Source organism: Emydura macquarii, unplaced genomic scaffold, assembly GCF_026122565.2.
Source record: "Emydura macquarii macquarii isolate MOO-44397 ecotype Brisbane River unplaced genomic scaffold, CSIRO-AGI_Emac_v2 contig_2205, whole genome shotgun sequence".
NCBI classification, from domain to species: domain Eukaryota; kingdom Metazoa; phylum Chordata; order Testudines; family Chelidae; genus Emydura; species Emydura macquarii.
The window spans coordinates 9,365,687-9,379,116 of record NW_027132342.1 but is presented as its reverse complement, the minus strand read 5'-3'; the positions used below and the strand labels follow the sequence as shown (position 1 = coordinate 9,379,116).

General features: G+C 40.7%; 1 protein-coding gene across 4 annotated transcripts in view; it reads left to right on the top strand.

The window, feature by feature from the left end:
* The first annotated feature begins 206 nt into the window (after window positions 1-206).
* Window positions 207-13,430, top strand: part of SCUBE1 (signal peptide, CUB domain and EGF like domain containing 1) — a 295,960-nt gene continuing 282,736 nt past the window's right edge. For 3 of the 4 annotated variants that reach the window (XM_067559336.1, XM_067559335.1, XM_067559338.1), the window contains exons 1-2: window positions 207-393; window positions 3,293-3,415. In XM_067559336.1, coding sequence (XP_067415437.1) covers window positions 207-393; window positions 3,293-3,415 — 310 coding nt within the window. The remainder of the gene's footprint in view (window positions 394-3,292; window positions 3,416-13,430) is intronic. The other variant, XM_067559337.1, reaches the window with a different exon arrangement.

Sequence of the window (13,430 nt, the reverse complement as noted above, 5' to 3'; positions counted from 1 at the left end):
GACGGGCAGAGTGAAGGGCTCGGGCAGGGAAAGGAATAAAAACCTCCCCTAAAAGAATCTACGAGGAGTTCAATTCCCAGGAGCTGAGAGCAGCCCCTCCCCTCTCCTCCGCCTCCCCCCGGCAGCTCCCCGGAGCCGGAGGAGGGATTGGCAATTCCTCCCGGTCCGTCCCGCCCCCCCGCCTGGTCCCTCTGCGAATCAGCGGGATGCTGTCAGCGCGTCAGTTTCTCTGGCTCCCCTCTGCCAGTCCCGAGCGCGTCTCTTATCAAAGAAACACACCAACTGCATTGAATCATATCATTATCATGGGGGCTGTTTGTTTTTCGGGGCACTTTTGTTTGGTTTTCGCTCTCTTCTATTCGGGCAGGTTTGCGGGAGGCAATGGGGTCCCAGGTAAGAGAGATCTTTCACCGACTCCTCTTTCTTTAGGCTCGGGTGGTGGAAAGCGATTGCTGATGAAGGGACTTGGTATTTCTTCTCCTTCCCCTCTTATTTCTTTAAAGGTGTGGTGGGGGGGGATAAGACCTGTTTTGATTTTGCTGCTAATGTGAAGGGCTTTACAAGTTGCATGAGGAGTTCTCCTCTGTGTTTGATGCTCCTAAACTTAGAGAGACATTTTTGGAAGGATTTATTTTTAAAGTCCCTTCCCATAAGTGCTTGTGGAATAGATAACTGGTGCAAATACATCTATATTGCAAGCACACAACCTAGCAAGGAGAAGGTTCGATATTGCATATTTTAAAGTTTTCCGTGTTCTTCTGTAAACCCGAAGACCTGAGTTTACCCTCCACTTGTCTTATACCTTTTAAATAGCCGTGTGTGTGTATGTAGATATAAACTTTGCTATGATGTAAAATCTCTGCAGAGAAACGCTATAAACAAATGGGGGGGGGGGGTATTTGGTTTGTTTTTAAAGCTGTATATGCTCTTGAAGTTTGATTATTTTTTTAAAGAAAAAACTGACGTGGGATATTTTTTTTTAATCGCTACTCCCAGAGTGTAAGGGGGTTTGATGAAGCAAAATGCACGATGCCCGTGCAAAAAGTGCTGTAGCCCAGGAAAGACAACGTGAAATGTGTAGCTGGGGAAAAGCTCATATTTGGTTTTGCCCTTTTCATTTGACTCATTGGCATTCACGCCTGACTCCCAGTCATCCTCTGGTTGCTGTGAAATGTCCCCCTTGGCTCAGTGCAGTTTGAATTTTTGACTGCATTATAAAGAGCCCAGCTGTCACTTTTGCTGATCTTGATGGGAGATGGGTGCCACTTTAATGAGTCAAAAATATGAACCACGGTATTTTTTTTAAAAAATCTTTTTGTGCTTGGCTGAATCGGTGTCTGATCTGAGTAACACCCTCAGCGCCCCCCACGCCCCCGGTGAATTCACGTAAATCACAGCTAAATCTGAACTGGCTCAGCTGCCTAAATAAACGAAAGGAAAAGAAAGAAGGAACCAGATCACAGCAGCTCTGCATTTCTCAAGGAGACACAATACTCAGCGTTCGAGAAGGGGAAACTTTGTTTTCTTCCTATTCCTTTTAAAAATAATAATTCCTTGTTGTTTTCTTGGTCAGCTTCTTAAAGGAAAGCGAAGGTGCACCCTGAAAGCAATTCTGGCCTTTATTCCTCCCTCTGCAAAGTTCTCTGATGTGTGCATTGCCACAATATCTGATTATTCGCCTCCCTCTCCCCCCCCCCATAGCCCCTCCTGTCCCCGGTGACTTTGAAGGATCCTTGTTTCATCACTGGAGATGGCTGAGTGAGCATTTCTGAAACAATTAGCGTTAGGATTTCAGGCTAACAATACAACCGTTTTCACTTTACTGCACCTTTTCTGAGGGTCTGTTAATCTAATGGGCATGAAACAAACTGCACATGGATGTCCCTGGATTCCTTCTTCCCTCTCCCCCTCCCCTTACTTTATAAGCATAAATCCTAGCTTCACTTTATCCTGCTTTGCTAACTGTTAGCTAGATAATAAAATATCACTCCTGATCAGAGGGCTCCCTCTATGTGTGTGTGTGGGGGGGGGAGGGGGTGCTAGGGAGCCCCGAAGTGCCTATTTCCTTAAATTGTGGGGAAATCCATTTAAAGTGAATTCTCGCTAAAGGGGATTTTCCTTATTGACACTAGGACAGCAATCAATAGCCCTGGGCCACTTTCTTCCTCTAGCACAGGGCTTTGGAGGGCCCGTCTCCCACAGACACTGACATTCTTCCGAAGGGTCAGTCATTTCCCTCCCTCCTTGGCAACTTCGTTCGCCTCTTCTCTGACAGCCACTTCATGCATTACATTACAGTAGATGGAGATATGAGGAAATATGTGTAGGTTGCGCTGGATTTTAATTTCCCCCGTGTACACCCGCACAACGTCAGTGAAAAGGGTTAGCTTGTCTTTTATGTGTTCACTTCATTAACATTCCCACGACTACTAAAACGCCTCTTCTCAACCCATTCTCTCCCCCCGCCTTTAAAATGTAAGGAGAAAACGAATGCTCGCCATTGAATTCCCTTTGGGGGTTTGCTTTAAAAAAGTCAATCTTGGTTCTTGTTAAAAAGTCTCCACATCATTAAAGACTCTAAAGAAGAACGTTCAGAAAGGTTGAACGTGCATTTTCTTTTAAATGAGTTTTGGGGGTGTGGATACATTGTTATCGCAGGTTACTCTTCTCCCCACAAATTGCTGAAGTTTCCTATGCTCTCCCATTCTTTCTTTCTTTCTTTCTTTCTTTCTTTCTTTCTTTTTGGCCCCTTAATAAAAAGGATTAATGTAGTTTGACTGTTCCTATATTTTTCTCACTGCCTTGCTAAAATAGCTTGTTTAAACTGGTATCTGTCTTTCTAAATTTAAAAAAAAAAAAAATCTCTTTTCTGGCAGTATCCAAATGGACCTTTCTTTTCCTTTTATAAATCATTTAAATTCTCTTATTTTGATTAGCCAGACTAATAGAGTTGGTTAAAATTAGTTTGTACATTTTTCCAGACTGTGTAGCTCCAAACTTGTAGCACATGCAAATGATTTGATTCCTAATACATGAGGGATATCTGAGCCTTTAAACTTTGTGGAGGAATACAAATAGCTTTAGAGAATTAAAACTTAGGATATTTTTGAACAAGTAAACAGCAACAACAAAAAAACAAATAAAGTAAACCCCTTTGACCATAAGGAGAGTCAGAAGTCAGTCAACTAAACAGCTTCTTCAGTGGGAGTGTCCATGTAAATGGATTTCTGATCTCTCACTATTGAGATCTCTTCTTATATCTCTCTCTGGTATATTCATTCTGTGGTTACAGATGCTGATGAATGTGCAGAAGGGACAGACGACTGCCACATTGATGCAATATGTCAAAATACACCTAAATCCTACAAATGCATCTGTAAACCGGGTTATAAAGGAGAAGGGAAACAATGTGAAGGTAAGGATAGCTCCTCTCTCCTTTCTCTTCCCCCTCCTTTCCTATTTGTTTGCTCTGTAAAAGCTTCTGTAAATAGCTGAATTCCTGAAACGATTAATGCAGATTTACAGCTGCTTAACCTCAAATCTTGGTGTTTATTGGCAAGCATCTCCTGCTGCTTCTGCTAATTGTTCTGAATCAAAAACATAGTGTCCTACAATCGGATTTAAAAATAAAAACAGGGAGAATTGTCTCCTATCAAAGCCAGTCTGGTTTAAATAAAAACGTTCCAAGAAGTGCATGGGGTGTTTAGTTTTCAGCATTTAAAAAGATCCTATCCAAATCACCTGATCATAACCCTGGTGAAGAGGGATCTGAGCCTCCAATACTCCAGTTTTGGGCTGGTATTAAACAGTGACCCTGAACTGCAGTGTGCGGCTACTGGGGAGGAAAAGATCTAGACCTGCCTCTCATATTCTCATATCACATAAATCAGTGATGAGAGAGACAGTTTTTGAGCTAGTTCTTATTTCTCTTTAAAATTCCCAACAGTTAAAGACAGGTAGTAACATAAGATGCTGTGCTCAACCAGTGGCCCATGTACTCCAGTGTCCCATTGCCAGCAGTAACCAGTACCAGATGTTTTAGAGGAAGATGCATAAAACTGTAGATGGTTATGGGCTAACATGTTTCTCCCCCTTACTCACAAAGGTTTCCTCCTAATCCTTAATAGTTACACATTGGCATAAACCTTGAAGAGTGCAGGTTTATATATCTTCCAAAGCTCTTTTTTATATATTTACTACTATAGCTCTGCATGGTCTTGTTATCCATGGAGGTGTCCAAGACTTTTTATTTCATGCTGATAAACTTTGGGGCTCAATCTTGTGATGATGAGTTCCACAGGTACGATGTGCATCATGTGACAAAAATATTTTCTCTTATTGGCTTTGAATTTGCTACCTTTCATTCTCATTGAGTGTCCCCTTGTTTTTGTGTAAGTGACAAATTCTCTCTTCCCTTTTGAATTACAATGATTAAAAAGTTTGGTTAGGAAACCCAATTGTCCAACTCTACGTACCTTTGATTTACTGGTGTTATCAAGAGACGATAAACCTTCCCGAGTCTCTGGAACCCCGCCAGGAGCTGATTCAGCTCCCACTGAAGTGAGTGGAAGTTTTGCCAATGACTTCCATAGGACCAGGACTGTAACTGAAGGGGGTAAAAAAACATTAGAGGGCTCTTAAAGTGATGTGTACGCAAAGTGACTGTATGCAACTCTGGGCCTGTGGAACACCTTCTCTACTTGATCTGTGGGAAACTATAGAATTAGACCTTTTTAAAGACCACTTTTTATTTCAAGATGCTTTTGGCATGCTGTTGAGTTTATTGTATTTATACTGACTTTAATGGTGACTTTACATTTGTATGTCTTTAAGTCAGTCCATTCTAAGTGTGTAGAGTATTTTAATAGGCATTATATAAATTAATATGTAAAATTTTATACATTCCATCTTGTTTTTTGCACTTCACCAGAGAGATCATTCTTTTGTTGGCAAGAATGAATATTATGGTCACTGTAGAATACATGAGTTTATTTTGGGGGGTTTTTTTTTACTTGTAGATAGTAGTAGTTATATAAATTCTCTTCCAAATCTATATATTTTTCTAGTACAGTGTAACAGTTTTTCAAAATGTTTAATACAGTATACAGCCAGTCCATTAAAAAGATTAAAGACCTAGAAATGACTTTGCTGAAGTCCACAAAAACTTGAAACCACATATTATTCTCCATGGACTTCCAAACTGTTTGTGCAAGTGCCCTCATAAAGCATTTTTGTGGTTGTCATATTTTTCTGTCTTGGGTTTAAATTGACAGAGATAAATTCCTACTGTCCACCTCTTGGTGTAGTGTCTCTGAACTGCTATTTGTTGGAAGCCAGATTTTTTTTCTTGCAAACAGATCAAGAGAATATTTATCCAGCACCATTTTCCTCCCCCATTCGTGTCTTCCAGAGAATGAGTTCTATGCTTAGAGAAAACCTACTTAAGGCTATCACTACAGAAGATGCAATGTCTTTAGCATTGATTCTTGTTGCTATACTGGCTTTCCACATCAAATATTTCTCTAAGCATTAACTACTCATATTTTAGATGTTGATCTCTGCTTAATGGTAGACCTGGCTGATAGCCATGCTTATTTAATACATATATTTTTCTTTGCCCGACTTACTTTGGCTCATTTAAAAAAGAGAGCTCTGTGAGTAGTAAAGTAACAGACTTCCCAGCAGAATTATGTACAAAATGGAATTTGTATGGCTAATTTTAAACTCTAGTATTTGATGGTATTTAGCATCTGTCAAAGTTGACAAGTAAAGAAGAAAGGGCAAACTCGGACATGTTCTGCATAGATGTTAACTTGTTGGTTAATTCAGGTAAATTAATGTTAGCTCCCTAAAATGTAATAGCAGGGATCATGTAGTGTATATGATATATAACCTTAGCTTCTATTAATGTTACATTGATTGTTACGATAAGACCTTTGCAGCAGTTTTGTATCCATCTTAAATTCTTACCTGATAGAAAATTTTGTTTGGCATAGGGGGGGAATTTGAAGTATTTCAGATGTTTCCCTTCCTCAAACTTACCAACTCTTAAAATGCCCACAGGTTTATTTTATAATACTCATGTAACGCCTCTCAATTTTGATGATCTCAAGTCACTTTTCAGTCATTCATTAACAAAGTTCAACAGGACTCTGATAAGGTGGGTGAACATCATTATACTCTTTTTGTAGGTGAGTAAACTTAGGTAGAGGGAGGTTAAGGTAAGGTCACACAGCAAGTCAGTGCCAGAGCTAAAATCTACCTCCCAGGCCGCTACTCAGCAAAAGTAAATTAATTTTGCATCTTGAGGTCAAAGTTATAAAAAAACACAGATAAAAATAGAGCAATAGCATTGATTGTTATGTAATGCATTGCTACAAGATAAATACTGCCAGAAGCCAAAATTTTGAAAGCCATTTTGTAAGATGCATGCAGTTATGTCTGTGATGATAAAGATAATTCTCCCAGTGAAATATGCCAGATAATAATATCTACAGTGTCAAAGCCAGAACTGGAACAATTAATTATTCTGACTCTTTATAACAGAGTTCTTCCAAATGGTTTTCAATCTACTGAATTTATTACCTATGAAAACAAGATATCATTTTGAAAGATAACATTCTGCCTTCCTAAGTGTCCATTACAAATGCCAGTGAGAACCATCACATACGTTGCTTAACTTCTATAAAAATTAAATGCAACATAGGGCAACCCTCTCATAGTACAGTTGCGTTCTCCATTGAACCAGTTTTTATAAAATAAGCTGGGGTTCCCCATAATTGAACTGCAACTTACATGCTGTAATGGACTGAAACAAATCAAGATTTATATACTGTTTAACCATAAACAGAGTTCATTACAGGTGTTAAATATACTATAAATGGGTTGCCCTGTGCATGGTAACATTTTTTTTTATGACCTGTCTCAGGTATTTTTTTAAGTCAATGAAAATGACATTTTTGGGGACAGGGCTGATATTGAAAACATATTTGATGTATGTATTTATAAAATTTCATAAGAACTATCAGACACCCACATTGTCTACACAAAAGATACACACTCTCAAATCTGGAAATGACATTTGTGTACTTTTTAAAATCTACTCAGTCGTTTTAAAATACAAAGGTGGGATCTTAATGCTAATACTTGCCTCTTCTGCTGTAGGAAAAGTGGAGCCCAGTTTCTTGTGCTGAAGTCTGTGTATATGTTGCTACCTTACAAACAAAAGTGTTGGGAGAAATTTATGGGCACAGAAAACACTCTCTTGAGACCTTGAAGAGACCTTTTAGTAATTAGATGGAAACTGTAACTTTTCCTGCTGCTTCTTAATTTCTCTGGGTAGGGATCCGTTGTCTCTTCAGAGCTCCCCTAAACTTTGTTTTCCCTGAACCTCAGTTGGACTGGGCTTCTCTGACTGTCCGTTTTCCCAATAAAATGGAAAGGCCCTTCAACCCCAAAGCCTGTCTCCCCCACCCTCTCTTCTCCCCAGTTCAGCATTTTCTGCTCCTACCCATGCTCCTTTTGCTGCTCTACTAGATAGGAAGACAGGAGCCACAATGAGCAATTCCTCTGCTCTGGATCTAGCCTGCAGTTCTGCATCCCCTTTGAACTAATGACTCACTTTAATGTTGTTTAAAACATGCATCTAGGATTCAAATATTAAATTACACATTAATAACCATAAGAACCAGAACTACGGCCTTATTCTTCCATGGTCCGAAGCCACTCCCCTTCTTTATAGATATGTTGCTTTCAACGTTTTAAAATTCCATATATCCTCTGTGTGTGTATGCGTGTGTATTTCTTAACTGTCTGGAGCAACTATAAAGCTCCAGTCCTATCGCTAGAATTGCTAGCATCTATTCTGGACACTCTTGATATTTCCCACTGGCAGAAAAAATACCATATGCCATGGAAGATGGCATTGATTGCAATGGTCCTCTACCTACTGTCTCCACTTGAAGGCACCATACTTGATAGCAGGTCTGTCCCAAATGGTCACGGGAAGGTGTTTGTCTTTATATCAGCGCCTGGGAGTTCAACTCTCTGGTAATTATAATCAGTATTTCAAGATGATCTCCTAAAAGCTGTGACACTATCTAGCTAAAAGTGACTTTATGTGATGGCCTGTTGAATTCCTTGATTCTATATCTTATCTTTGTCTTTTGTGCTCAAGCCTTCCCTTCAGGTTGGTATTCCAGTTACGTTCACAGGTGGATGGTCATCACAAGGAAGTGCTTCATTTGCACCTGTTCTTCTTTTGGGTTTCATCTTCTATACAGGATCCTTTCTTCTACAACATAAATTAGGTCTTTTTGGGAGGATGTGAGTCTTCCTGAGAGGATGCTCACCACGACTTTCTCCTGGGTTGAAAAGCTCTGCTCTGAGATTTCCAACATGCAATATGCTTTTCCTCTTGCTGCTGAGTTTCTACTGTTTTCCACAGCAATTTTATAGTCTCTCATCAACTGTTCTTATCATTGATCTACATAGTTGGCATGACTTTTACTTTTTTATTCTGTATGAAGTAAAAGAATTATCAATAGTAGTTCCATGGTTGGCACATGCACTTCTCAATTTATATAATCCTTCAAATGTGAATTTTGTTGCTTGGTAATGTTCATAATGCTGATAGTTTTCTTGCTGGTGGTAGGGAAGTCAACAGGAGCTTTGTGTCTCCTTATCATTACAAAGTCTCTTGAATAGTTGATTCTCAAGTTCTCATTCATGGATCTTCTCAGGAAAGCCAAATTGAAGGATAAAGTCTCTGAATAGTCAGTCAGTAGCTGTTGAACCTGATTAGCTGTTGGGCAGGCCTAAGTGTGATATATTATACACTATAATGTACTTGTAGTCCTCCTTTCTAATATCTGAATGTAGGCAACTAGTACAGAGCTAGCAGAGGATAGTGGTAATAATGTTCTGCAAGGGGGGGCTTTTTTCCTGAATTTTTCCCCATTTAACAAACTGACACATTACTAATATACTCTAGTTCTTCTTTTATGGCTAATAGAATAGCTTTTGTGCTGAATGAAATTTTAAATCTCATATCACAGTAGAAACCTTCTGGCCCCAACCAACATTGGGGCTCCATTGTACTAGATACTGTACAAACATGTGCATGAGACAGTTCCTGCCTCAAAGAGCACACACATTCAGTCCCAAGGGGGACCTTATTCTCATGTGAAATTTTATAGAGTTCTGGGGAAGGAAGAGATTTGAATTCTTCCTCGTTAATCTTAAATCAGACTCATTCTTGTATCAAGAGTCTCACAGTTGGAGTCTGCTGCCATTTGTGTCCTACTAAGTGGTTGTTTTCTGCCTTTCCACTCAGTTACTCATCTCAGTGAAGATTTAGGGTTCTATAGGGTTTCTCACCCTGTTACTTTGAGCACCTCTTGGCTGAAGGAAGCGTTTGGGGAGTGGGGGGGAGAGGATCGTCTCCCATGCTGTCTGGACATGTCTTGGATAAGGATCTAGCATACTTTCTTCTCCTGCTGGGATTGTCTACTGGTAACCATGGTCATTGCGCTAGTCCCTAGAATAGGTTCTCCATATACAGGGAAAGAATCTGCATTGATGTTGGGTTTTCCCAGGTTTATGATGAAATTGAAATCTTTTAGTTCTCATACCCATCAATAGCCTGAGGCATTTAGCTTTGTCGTAGTCATGGCCTTTCAAAATAGGCAGAAAAGTGTGAAGCCCAATACAGATAGAGCCTAAACTGTTCAGTAAGAATCTGCTTCAAAGCAAGGAATTCTGATTTCCTGGGATACACATGGCAGTACGATTCCTATCTGGCAAATTTTTGTGACCCAAAGGCTACTATGTGCAATTTATCCTCATGCTGCTGATACAATAATGTCCCTAGTTTTTTTAGCCAACACAATGTTTAAAATTAACAGTTGTCTGAATTGTGACTGGGTCACAAATGGGGTGGATTAAACTGTTCATCAGCATTTCCAACACCTCCTTTTGGCTTTCTCTACAGTGGGCTTTCTGGGCAGGAAGCAAGTGACAAGTGTCTTGTTCCCCTGTTCATTAGTTCCTTTTTAAAATGGTCCCTATTCAGGTTTAGCAACTGGAGAAGTAACTAATGAACCCTTAAATGTATCTCAGGAAATCTGTTAGCTTTTTGTATCTTGTGGAATATTTCTGATCTTTTTTTTTTCCAGGCTTTGAATGGTGGTGGCCACATCTCAAATGTCAGCTTGATACCCTTCTTTTCAAATTAACCTTCCCAGCTACCAGATTTCTCTGTTTTTGAGGTGGTCCTGTGGATCATTTTTAATTTTACCCCCTAGTCTTGCAATCTCTCAAGTGCTTTTTTATATTTTCCAAGTACTGCTCAAAAGGCTTGCCATACATCAGGATGATCTAAAAATAGATCTGTATATCATCCATACAATGTAGAAAGCAGCAGCTGCTGCTGCTGCACTGGTCAACCCACTGGTAATACAGGTCCACTTGAACTTCTCATTTCCTAGCTCCTGTTTTCATACCTCATTCTGTAGTGTGTTTCACTGCCACAGAAGGAAGAGTCATCACAATGACTTCTGGGAACCCGTTGCATAGAATGATGATGCCATTTGTTTAGACTTCCCAGGACCCCATCAATTCACTCACAGCAGATCCTTAGGATTGAACCCCCTTGACCAATGACACCATGTGGTAACACTGCTGTTGTCCTCTAGTTTCTGAAACATTAGGCATTCCTTCTTGCCTGTTTATGCTTTTTGTTTTCTGGCAGTCTCGTGATTGCTTTGGCTGGCTGCTTCAGTCTGCTGAAAAAGGCTCTCCCCCAGTGCATCCTCTTTGGTTGGTGACCCATCTCATTACAATAGATAAGATTTATATCTTCAAGCAAGGTTCATCTTCTGGGACCTTCAAAAATTGCCTCATTTCAACCTGAATATTATCACTGGATAGCCTAGTTGTTATTGTCTGTAAACATTTGCTGTAGGTAATGACTTGGTCAGATGCAGAAATAATATGCTGCTGCAGCTCCATCAGGCAAATTAAACAGTCCCAAAGGGTTTCTCTGGGTTGCTGAACAGCTCTGGTCAAACATTATTAAAAATCATCTCCATCCCTTTTCTACATACCATATCCTGAAAATCTGCTACAGGAGGATAAGCCTGATCATATCATTTTCCCTCTAAGTATGCAGTTTCAATCCTAAATTTATAGCCTTTATTATAGCTTGCTTAGTTTCTGTACCCTCTCGTAACCTGGTCTCAGTTTGGTGCTTGAGGCTTGATCTGATTCCTTCTGATCTAGTTGTCCAATGATCTTGAGTTCCTTAGGGAACACTAGGGTACTGAAGTTGCTGTACTTGTGGTTTTACAGTTACAGGTCTTATGATATGTTACTATATGCAACTTCTTTTAGAGTTGCCAAATAAGTCATTAATAACATGTCTGATTTTCGAATCACCCTAGAATTGTGACTGTTTTGCCAGGCTGGATCCCTTGCATTAGAGATAACTGTCATCTGTTTTGGTCAAATAGGTTTACAGCTGGCCAATTAAGCACAGAAGAAGGGACGTTCCATCATCTCCCAACTTCTAGGTGCTTTTTCTCAGTGTTAAATTCTCCCATCATTATTCACATTGATTAGTCCCTTATTCTGTGAGCAGCTCCATTGATTTCAATGACAGCTACTTCCAGAGTGAAGTACTACTCAATATTAGTAAGCGTGTAAGAATGTAGCCCTGAGTGATCAGCTGCCCAACTAATCTGAGCACAATAATGCTGTTTTCTTCCTCCTGCCTGATGGATGCTACCATGAACAGCTCCCCTAGTGGCCCAGTTTGGCACTCCCCCCTTTCTACTGTGAACAAAGTATTTTTGCTAATATTTTTAAGAATATGTGCTTCTTGAATATAAATATCACCATACTCTACATAAACAAATACCAGGACTGGGAATGTGGCCTTATTTTTCAACAGCCCTACACATATTTGTCAACATGGAAATATATTTTTCCAAGGAGGTTTCTCTAAATAGCTGTTAAGCTATCCATCTGCTAGATGGTTCTACGTACAGTCTAGACAATTATTCATATATAAATACAAATAATTGGTCACTGCCTCCAATTATTATTGAATTACAGAATCCAAGGTAGCCAACTAGGATGATATAAAATAAGTATCCAAAAGAAAGCTATCCCTTTCCCCAGATGTACACAGATGCAGTGTAATACATCTGCTGGGAGAATAAATAAAATTCACCTAACTAAATGCTGTGTACTTCCCTTTTTTTGTACTCCTTACATATCTAATACACACTATCCATCTTGGCAATATTTTTCTGTATTTCTGTTTGGTTTTCTCTCTCCTCCTCTTCCCCCTTCTCTCCTTCCAAGAAGCAACATGTCCTTCCCTTGCATTCTATCTCTTTCATATTGGCTTTAGTATTCATCTGCCTAACTGACTTTAGCCCCCATCTTGCTCTCTCCCATGTTACATAATCTTATTTCCCTTCGTGTTGTCCCTCTTTTTACATTTTCATCTGTCTCCCTTATATTCTGTTCTCTCTTCCCTGGATTCCCTCTAAGTCCTTCTCATATCTTCTCTTCCCTTTGAGATCTGCTTCCCTTACTCTCAGCTGGTGAGACCCATAGTGTTGCCTTCTTCCCTCACTGGGGTCTCCCCTTCTTGCTTCCTAAGGCACCTTCTTTCCTCTTTCCCACCCCAAAAGAGGAGTTTTTGCTGGTGGGAGAGCAAATTCCCTTTTATCAGGCCCCATGGTTCCTCCTTGCATAGGAGGCTGCTGCTGCCATGCTTCAGGGTGAGTGGTAGGCCAGTTCCCTTCTTTTCCTGCTTCACATATGGCCTCCCCTTTTCTCGCCTGCTATTAGGAGGTTGATGCTATTGAGTGTGTGTGCACACGCTTCCATGGATTGATCCCTTCTTGTATAAGTTTTGATGGCTACCTGCAGTCGGGTGCATTTCTTCTCATGGTACACATTTGCAGCTCAGCTTATAGGTTGTCATTTTGAGCTTGAGGGGAGCTTATAGAGATCCTAGCATTTCTGACAGTAGCCAGAGTATTCCCAGATACATACTAGTGGTGTACTGTGGGTCTCCGGAGCCCAGGGACCAATGCTTGCATTTGCACAACCCCCTGTCAGCGGCAGTGGTGGCAGTACCCCTCGGGGCAGGGGAATAGTATCTGCGGGCCTGTTTCCCGCTCTCCATCACTCCTCCCTCTCACCCCCGCTGTGGGCATGGCCAAGGCAGCTGGGAGTGGGAATGATGGGGGGCAGATGCCCCCAGGCCGCTCGGTGGTGGGATGGGAGAAGTGATGTGATGAGCTCTGCTCCAGAGCCCTGCCATTGAGTTGGGTGCCTGGCCCCTGTGCAGCCATGGTCCCCATGGCTGCCTGGTGTCATTGAGCCCAGTGCGGGGGTTGAGGGGCTGGAAGGAT